This window comes from Guillardia theta (genome assembly GCF_000315625.1).
Source record: "Guillardia theta CCMP2712 unplaced genomic scaffold GUITHscaffold_97, whole genome shotgun sequence".
Classification (NCBI taxonomy): domain Eukaryota; class Cryptophyceae; order Pyrenomonadales; family Geminigeraceae; genus Guillardia; species Guillardia theta.
In genome coordinates this window covers 170,794-180,281 of record NW_005434577.1, presented here as the reverse complement: position 1 = coordinate 180,281, position 9,488 = coordinate 170,794, and the positions used below count along the sequence as shown (strand labels likewise).

General features: G+C 58.4%; 3 protein-coding genes across 3 annotated transcripts in view; 2 read left to right on the top strand and 1 right to left on the bottom strand.

Moving 5' to 3' along the window:
- VPS34B (phosphatidylinositol 3-kinase Vps34B) overlaps positions 1 to 3,145 on the bottom strand; it is a gene marked incomplete at both ends in the record, with an annotated part of 4,941 nt that extends 1,796 nt beyond the window's left edge. The window contains 6 exons of the mRNA XM_005824215.1: positions 298 to 361; positions 750 to 804; positions 872 to 920; positions 1,007 to 1,077; positions 1,187 to 1,356; positions 1,472 to 3,145. Coding sequence (XP_005824272.1) covers positions 298 to 361; positions 750 to 804; positions 872 to 920; positions 1,007 to 1,077; positions 1,187 to 1,356; positions 1,472 to 3,145 — 2,083 coding nt within the window. The remainder of the gene's footprint in view (positions 1 to 297; positions 362 to 749; positions 805 to 871; positions 921 to 1,006; positions 1,078 to 1,186; positions 1,357 to 1,471) is intronic.
- A 4,275-nt stretch (positions 3,146 to 7,420) lies between these two features.
- On the top strand, positions 7,421 to 7,819 carry GUITHDRAFT_78202 (hypothetical protein; the record flags this gene model as incomplete). The annotated part of the gene is made up of 1 exon (XM_005824214.1): positions 7,421 to 7,819. A coding segment is annotated over one exon (399 nt), but the record flags the coding sequence as incomplete, so codon positions are not given.
- Positions 7,820 to 8,554: 735 nt separating this feature from the next.
- GUITHDRAFT_78283 (hypothetical protein) lies at positions 8,555 to 9,412 on the top strand (the record flags this gene model as incomplete). Its single annotated transcript, XM_005824213.1, has 1 exon — positions 8,555 to 9,412. A coding segment is annotated over one exon (858 nt), but the record flags the coding sequence as incomplete, so codon positions are not given.
- Between the last annotated feature and the right edge of the window lie 76 nt (positions 9,413 to 9,488).

Below are 9,488 nucleotides of genomic sequence, written 5' to 3'. Positions count from 1 at the left end.
GATGATGATGATGATGATGATGATGATGACGGAGATGATGATGATTGAGCTGATAGAGATGATGATGATGATGAAGATGATGATGATTGAGACGATAGAGATGATGATGATGATGATGATGATGATGATCGAAATGTCTCCGTGATGGTTTGCACATGGCGATTGCGGATTCTCCTTCTCTCATCATCTTCACCTGGGCTCAGAAGTACATTATCCAAGTGACGATCTCCTGGACATCAGCAAACGTTCAACCCCCCCAGCACCATGACGTGTCACTCTCATCTGTGACGAGTTTACCTACTCCCAGCAAGTAGGTGACGACACAATATCCTGCTGAGCTCTTGACGTAATTGTCCATCACCTGCACACATGACATCTTGTCAAGAGGCTGAAGGGTTTGATTGCTCATCGTCCCTTCAATCATCACCAACAAAACAACATCACCATCAGCCTCCTCCTCCTCATCATCATCATCATCCTCTTCTACTCATTTGTCATGACTATCTCCCTCTCCCTCTTCATCCTCGTTGTCATCGATTTCTCCATCCTCATGTTGATCCTCGACATCAACCGCTTCTCCTCCAGATCGTTCTCCTTGTCATCCTCATCCATATCCTATTCGCCCTCCTCCTCCTCTTCCTCCTCCTCCATCATCGTCTTCTACATGTCTCGTCAGCTTGTCCCTCATCATCATCACAAGTTCCCTCATCCAGCACATTCATCTCCTCCTCATCTCCTTCATCGCCTACCTCCGCTGCGATCCCAAACGGGCCCGACCGATCGGGATGGTGCTGACGTAGAAACCTGACCACACCTCTCACCCTCTCCGTCGTCCCTCCTCCTCCTTTACATCCGAATGTCCTTCCCGTACTCTGCTAGAATCTTTGACAGCGGGTATGAGTCCACCCGCTCCACCATCCCTGACAGAAAACCTCGCCGTCAGGTCTCCACTTGCCTCCTCCTCATCCCACCCCCGCCTCCTTCCTCCCTCCCCCCCCTGCTCTACCTGTCGAAGGTGACGTCGCAAGCGCTCGGTAAGGCGTCAGCTTCAGGTCAAGTCCGGAGTTCTTCAGCTCCCTGACACTGTCCAGTCACAAGCACAAGACAGCAACAACTCATCCCCCTCCTCCTCTCCCCCGCTGACGACCCCCCTCATACCCCTCTCATCCCAGCATCTCTCGCCTACCTGTCCATCAGCCTCAGCATCTGCAACACCAGCTGGTCCTGACGGAGGTCGTCGCCGTCCTTGAAGATGATGCGATACTTGTACTGGATGCGATCAGCCGCCTTCACGTCTGGTTGCGGCGTGTTGGTCAGGAACGAGATCCCCAGCGGCATCATCGCGCTCTTGAAGACCTGCAAGCCCATGAGCTGCGCGTCATCAAGACAAGAGCAAGGGAGCAGCAGCACACTCTCACGACCAGCTCGTGACCGCCATGACAACACAGAGCCTTCTCCTCGTCTCCATCACCTCAGCGTCTTCCGCATGCAGACCGACGGCGATGATGTTGGGGTTCATGTTGAGACGTACTCCTCCTCCTCCTCCTCCTCCCGCTGACCCTCCGGCAGACCCGAAGATCATCGAGTGGGTCGAGGCCAGGGCTGACTTGAGTCGTTCTACCTTCCTCTGCCTGCTGTCTCTCATGTTCTTGATCTCTTGCGCGAGCTTCGTCAGGAAGGTAACAAGGTCGTGCTGCTGCTCTAGCACCGTGATGATCGACCTCCCCTTCTCCGTGCTCTCAAGCTTGTTCATCAGCTTCCTCTGCGCTCGCTCATAGTGCTTCTGCCGCCCCCGCGCCTCCTTCCCGTCCGCCTCCACAAGCTGCTGGCAGAAGATGTACCAATGGAGGTAGTTGGCGATCTCCAGGTTGTTGCTCGCTCGTTCGATGAGCAGGTTCAGCAGGCTGTCGCCCCCCTCCCTTCCTCCTCCCTCGTATCGCAGCGCCTGCACCAGCTGCAGCAGATAGCCGAGCAGCTCCTGGTCGTCCGCGATCGCCACTCTCCTCGCCGCTGCCTCCCTCACCTTGGGGTGCGTGAAGGCGGCTGACAGCATCTGCAGCGCGTCGTTGATGTCGATCGTCACCTGCTTCTGCCACTCCTGCAGTAGATCCACCGCCTGGTCCGCCTCCTCCTCGTCATTCCAGTCCACGCAGATCAAGCACTTGGTCAGAGCCTTGTTCTCCTTGGTCAGAGCAAACCGGTACCGCCACAGCAGCTCCTTGTGCTCCACGTTCATCTTCACCCCTGTCAGGTCTGCCCAGTCCCATGGGGCCTTGAGGAGAGTTTCTATCTGCCGTCGCTCCTCCGCGTCAGGCTGCAGGTTGCGGTCCTGGTGAGCCCTGTGCAGAGATCGCGCGAGCTTGCGATGCTTGTGCTCGACGGGGTTGTCGCACCCGAGCTCAGGATCGGGCAGCAGCGAGTTCCCTCCGCTCGGTATCTGCGTGTAGGGCCTGACCCCGTACATCACCGTCCGGTCCCACCTCTCCATCTCAACCGTGATGGTCGGGCGACAAGTCCCGTCTCCGACGTCCTTGTTGAGCTGCTGGATCCTCCTGAAGGCAAGCACGTCCAGCCATGGCACTCGCTCCATCGCGTTGCGATCGTACCGCTGCATCAGCTTCTCCAGCTTCTCCATGCTCGGAACGCTTCCTCCATGCTTCTTCAGCGCGTGAGGCGGAGGCGACAGCTGCTGCGCGTCCATGGTCGTCTCGTTGCCATGGTAGAACTCCACCTGGATCTTCTTCCTCCCGCTCTTCAGCCGTCCTTTCTTGCTGAACAGCCTGAACGACGCTTCCCCCAGCGACACGTACTTCCTCGGAGCATAGAGCGCTCGCAGCGTGAGGTGGACGGCGGCGTCCCTAGGAAGATGCCAGTACCTCACGTGGTTGAAGGTCAGCAGGTCGTTCCAGCGACACTGGTTCCCGTAGGATGTGTAGCATGTGCGGGAGGGAAGACCCACCGCTGTCTCTCCCTCCATGATCTGAGCTTCCACAAACAGGTTGGCGAGGAGACTCTCTGCATTCTCGGGGTGGATGCCGCTGGTCAGGTCCTCCTTGCTTCCTTCGAAGCTGTCGATCTTCAGTCTCAGAGGTCCGGCTGCCTCCATGTCGCACGTCAAGATCACGTCTCCTACTTCCTCCTCCATTCGTTCTTGCGTTGGCGAAGCAGAAACTTTGAAACGTCGGTTCCGGTTATCGACAGAGCTCAATCACTTTCAGATGCCAGCGCTTCTCACTACTATCTCTCTGATTCATCATCATCATCAATATCCTCTCCTCTTTCTTCTCTTTCAGTCTCTTCTTCTCCTTCTCTCGCATCTCCCTCTCCCTCCCGTCTTCCCTGCCCCGGCATGACGTACGATGTGCAGGCAGACCCCTCAGAGCTCTCGGGCCCGGTACTTGCTCCGATTCAGTCGGACCGGGCCTCCCATCGAGGACTGTCACTGAGAGAGTTCATATATCTGGGAGACCTTTGCTGGGAGCGCGGCAGGATGGCGGGAGGGACGCAAGGAGACGGAGCGAGCAGCAGCATCAAGCCTGCCATGGAGGGATACGTGCAGAAGAGGTTTCACTCTCTCCTCAAGACCTTCTCAGACCTCCAGGCATGGAGCAGCAGCCCAGTCTCTCAGACCGAGCGCTTGCTAGACAAGCTCTATGCCGGCATGCAACGAAAGACCACCCGCCTCATCAGCATCATCGACCTGGAGGGCCAAGACTCGCTCCTGGAGCGGCTCCTGTGCTTCAGAGAGGAGGAGCGGCCGGATGACGAGCTCTGCCTGCACGTCATGACCTCAGAGAGCTGGGGGGCTCGTAGCAAGGACGAGGCTGTCTCGGGCCGGGCGACAGGCGGGAGCTTGACTCGTGCTAGGATGAAAGCGATAGAGAGGAGAGGAGGGAGAGGATCTGACAGCAGCACGAGACAAGAGACACGCAAGGCGGATGAAGCCGTCTTGCTTGGCGAGGGAGGAGGCGGTGACGACGAGGGTGCTGGGGAGCTAGTCAGGCGAGTGATGGAGCTTGCTCTAGAGGGAGGTAGAGCGGACGAGAGCTTCTCGAGGCGCAACAGGTAAGAGCGTAGACAAGAGGAGGAGGGCGTGAGAGGAGGGTACGGGAGTGACTCGATGTGTTGCTAGCGCTCTGTCAGGTCAGTCGACGTATCGCTCCCAGAGCTTCGAGGACAGTCGGACGGAGCGGAGCTTCGAGGCAGACTTGATCTTCCTGGAGCATCCTTGGGTGTACGGGCTGTGCATGGGGCTCAACGACTACCAGGGAGAGCTCGAGCCGCTTGCGAGGGCCGTGGAGGATGCGACGGAGCTGCATGAGAAGCTCTGCTCACTCCCGCAGTGTCACTCGGTCTTGAGCTCGAACCCAACTTTGTCCGCGATGAAGGGGTGCCTGAGGAGGAGTCTGAGGGAGCTAGAGGGAGCGTGTCCGGAGCTGGTGATCTTCTTCTACGCGGGCCATGGCATCTACGAGTCAAGGAGCAAGGATCAGATGTTGGTACCGACGGACGTGGAGGAAGTGAGAGGGTTATCATTCCGGGAGATGGGTGATAAGATGCTGTCAATGAAGGAGGTTTTCAAGTTCTTCAGAGACTTTGAGCAAGATGTATCAGGATATCATCCGAGGGTGCTTGTGGTCATAGACGCTTGTCGGGACAAGATCGAGGGAGTGTCAGAAGGTCTGCCGCAAGATCCGGAAGTGAAGGCGCTGCCCAAGCATTGGACTCTGCTGCTGACATGCGGCAAGGGCAAGACAGCAAGCGACAAGTCGAAGCTGTTTGAGTCGCTTCTGGATGCAGAGACAGGGATGTTCGCTTGCAACAGACCGCTTGACAGCGTCTTACTAGACTGCGCGAGGAGATGCAAAGAGACACAACCTTGTGTATCGATGAACGTTGATGACATTCCGGGAGGCTTCTGCCTGGTGAGCGACGGCGAGGCTCTGAGAGACATCAGGAGCAGTACAGCTGCACTGCATGCTGCCAAGGATGTCGTATCGAGCTATCCTCCCCTCACAGACACGTCCAAGGCAGACACGTACGTGCTGGCTTACAGCCCTGAAGACGCCAAGTCTTTCAGAGACAAGGCGATAGCGGCGGTGAAGTATGTCCTTGGAGAGCAGCGAGCGGATAGTCCGCGGTGGAGGGTGTGCTCGATCGTGCTGATGTACTTCCTGCGATACGAAGACACGAGGTTCTCTACCCGAAGGCTGCTAGGGAACTTCCTGACAAAGGTCAAAAAGAATCTCGTAGGCCCCGAGCTGGTCAAGGACGTGCTGGAGTATATTGGTCGGAACAAGATCTCGTCGCAGTCGTTCGATGCATGGAAGGCAAGTCAGACAGGTCGCAGCATGTCGGACGACAAGCTGCTCATTGCGATCTTGGACTACACGATCAGCAAGGAGATGGGCAGAGTGATATCAGACCCAGATGAGCGAGATGAAGCATTGGAGATATGGAGCAGGGTGATTGATGAATGCTTGGACCCGTCGGTGTCATGGGAGGACGGGATGGATAAGATCGAAGAGCATCTACGAGAAGAGATGATGCCTGGAGGTGGTCAGGAGGTCTTGTTCTACTTGTATGTGCTGGAGAGAGCCGTTCACGCCAGAAGCTACGTCATGATGCTGAAGATGACCAAGCTTAGCAGCGTGTTCTTGCACTATTGTCTACTCCAATACTATCACAGCAAGCATGAGAACGACAGACACGAGCTGGAGGGCTGGAGGACGTGGATCAGCAGCACAGGCTGGGTCGTGAGGAGCGACGGGTACAGGACAGACTGGAGGGAGTGCGAGGAGAGCTGGAGCGAGGAGCTGAGAGAGGGTTTCCGAGGGCTGGAGGAGTGCGAGAGGCCTGGAGGGTATAGGAGCTTTGAGGCGTTTGTGAAGGAAGGGAAAGGTAAGGTAGAGGCGATAGACTACGATCGTCTAAGCCATGCGCAGGTGAGAGCAACAAGAGAAGAAGACTGACGACCGGCGGCTCGTCTGCGGCTTCGGCTTCTAGGGTAAGGCCGGATGTACATGTAGCCGTGAGGTATGAGGGTCTGACGCATGAGGGCAGGTGGGGTCGGATAGTCTAGACGAGAGGAGGAAGCATCGAGACGAGGAGGCGAGCGAGCAAGCTATGATGACGTCAGCACATGAAACGATTGAGCATGGGCATGGGCATGAAGGGGGTGATCACGACAAGCAGCAGGTGACTCTGACGCCAGGCCTGACAGCAAGCAAGAGACAAGAGAAGGAGAAGCGAAAGCCAGAGGAAGGAGAGGCCGATAGGCTACATGACGAGCAGAGGAAGAAGAGAAGAAGACAAATCGAGGGAGAGGAGGCGCAAGCACTAGTCAAGCTATCGCTAGACCAGGGAGATCAACCCGACGAGCCGAAGGAGAGAAACCAAAGTCAACGCGAACACGCGCAAGAAGCTCAGAGCAGACCAGCAGACAAGGCTAAGGCGGACTCTGAGGTCGTTTTACAGCTGCTGCATGAGCTTGAAGAAGCTTCAATCCCCGAGTCAGGCAAGGCGAAACAAGGCGAGGACTCGTCATCGTCAGACTCAGGTCGGTGGGCGCTTCCTCCTGACATGCGCGACACGCTCCAGGTCTTCTACCTCAGTCGCTCCCAAGACTCGGACATGACGGCAGGTCACGCACAAGCGAGCGAGCTCTGCCTGGGTCTCAATCTGCCGGCCGACCTCCTCACGCGTCTCGCTGAGACATGCAGTAGTGTCGATGAGTACGAGAGGACGATCGCGAGGGAGTGGGAGCTCGGGCGCAAGCAGGACATGCTCGCCCGGCCTGACGTGCTGCGGAGGATCGCAGAGCAGATCGGCGGAGGCAGCCCGAGGTCTCCCTTATCAGGGCTGCTAGCGAGGGAGACGAAGGAGGCGTGCGGTAGACGCATTGCAGACGTGCTCGAAGCCGTCCAGGTGACGTCATCGGATGCAGTTTCAAGAAGATCGGCAGCATCAGCGAGAAGGTCAAGAGGGAGGTCAGAGGGAGGGAACGCGAAGTTCTCGATCGAGGAAGGAGAGGAAGCTATCTTCGGGAGGCTGGAGGAGTTTCACGGGGGCCTCATCGAGCGCATCGGGCTGCCCAGCACAGACCTGTGGAAGGGGCTAGAGGACGAGCACTGCCACAGGAAGGACTCGGAGGAGCCGTTCACTCCGCCCAACCACAACGAGGTCACGACGCCCAAGCGCGAGTGGGGGGCCGTGACAGACCCGAGCATGCGGCGGCAGCTCTCGCAGGGGATCAGACGCATCCGCGACGTGGAGGGCTTGATGGCGGAGGAGCGAGTGAAGGAAGCAGGGCTGCGGGAGGAGGAAGTCGTCGCGCTGCTGCTCTACACAGGTAGAGGATGAGAGACGTGTAGACGCGTAGAGGTGCGACGAGAGCTGACAGACGCGGTTGACAGGCCCCATGTACTACAAGTACAACGCGGTACTTCGACTTCCGGAGTCGCACAAGGTCAACAAGTACGTCACGACCCTGCACTGCGTGGTGAGCGGGGTGATCAAGCTGTCCAAGACCACGAGGCTGCCCTCGTCGCGGGTTGTGTACCGGGGGCTCAAGGGCGTGCGGATGCCGGCGAGGTTCGTGGAGGAGGACGCGCGAGGGGTGTCAGGGGGGGTGGAGTACGGGATGCTTAGCACGTCGACGGAGAGGCAGGTGGCGCTGCAGTACGCCAAGGAAGGCTCGCTGCCGACGGTGTTCGAGATCAGCTGCGGGGCCATCGACCGGGGAGCGGACTTGGAGCTGCTGTCGCAGTACCCCGAGGAGAAGGAGATCTTGTATCCGCCGCTGTCGTACCTGGAGGTGGTGAAGCAGCCGCGGGTGGAAGAGACAGACGGGATGCTGGTGCGGGTGGTGCCGCTGAAGATCAACGCGAACTTGACGTGCTCGACGATAGAGGAGACTCTGGGGAAGCGGAAGCAGCTGTTCATGGCGCTGCTGGAGAACGTGGAGGAAGAGATCGGGCGAGACCTGGAGGGCATGATGCAGTCGCAGCGAGTCAAAGATCGGATGGCAGATGCACCCTTGGATGTGATGATGAACAATCATCACGACCTGCGTGTGTCGATTGTGGAAGAAATCAAAGAGGTCGTGAGGAGATACAAGGAGCAGGGCGAAGCTTGGTACAACGACGATGAAAACTATGTACAGGCCATGGGAGAAGCGACGAGACTGAAGGATATGGCGATGAACAAGATCAACTTCTGGCTTGACGGTACTGGAGACTTTCAATGCGAAGACATCAGAGCAAAAAAGATGAAAGATCTCTACATGACGAAGATATCAGACTTGCATCGCAGAGCTCTGAGCGATACGGGTGATCAAGACGGGCAGAGGCTGGCGGAGCAGTTCTGTAAGCTTCAGGGGATCTGGCGAGGTCAACAAGACTCGGAGCTGGAGTCTCCGATCTTCATGGCAGTGCGGCAGGGGCAAGCAGACCTGATACCGATGATCTGCCGGGCAGGAGGGAAGATGACGGAGACCTTGAGCAACGGAGACACGCCATTGCACGTGGCAGCCAGACAAGGATACAAACTTTGCATGCAAGTGCTTGTCAAGCATGGAGCTAATGTGTCCACGACGAACAGGAACCGGCGGACATGCGCGCACTCGGCGTGTGAGGAAGGGCATGTAGAGGCGGTACGGTACTTGGGGGAGGTAGGGGGCCGGGAGCTGCTCGCCCAGCCGGACAAGGAGGGCACGACATGCGCGCACTTGGCATTTCAAACAGGGCATGTAGAGGGGATACGGTACTTGGGGGAGGTAGGGGGCCGGGAGCTGCTCGCCCAGCCGGACAAGGAAGGGAGGACCTGCGCGCACTTGGCGAGCATGGGAGGGCACTTGGAGGCGGTACGGTACTTGGGGGAGGTAGGGGGCCGGGAGCTGCTCGCCCAGCCGGACGAGAACGGATTGAACTGCGCGCACTGGGCGAGCTTGGGAGGGCACTTGGAGACGGTACGGTACTTGGGGGAGGTAGGGGGCCGGGAGCTGCTCGCGCAGGCGGACAACCAAGGGAGGACATGCGCGCACTGGGCGAGCATGGGAGGGCATGTAGAGGCGGTACGGTACTTGGGGGAGGTAGGGGGCCGGGAGCTGCTCGCCCAGCCGGACAAGGAAGGGAGGACATGCGCGCACATGGCGAGCGAGGGAGGGCACTTGGAGGCGGTACGGTACTTGGGGGAGGTAGGGGGCCGGGAGCTGCTGGGGCAGCCGGACAGTCAAGGGAGGACATGCGCGCACATGGCGAGCGAGGGAGGGCACGTAGAGGCGGTACGGTACTTGGGGGAGGTAGGGGGCCGGGAGCTGCTCGCCCAGCCGGACAATCAAGAGAGGACATGCGCGCACATGGCGAGCGAGGGAGGGCATGTAGAGGCGGTACGGTACTTGAGGGAGGTAGGGGGCCGGGGACGGCTGCTCGCGTCAGCCGGGACCGTGTACGGGAGGACATGCGCGCACATGGCGAGCAGGGAAGGGC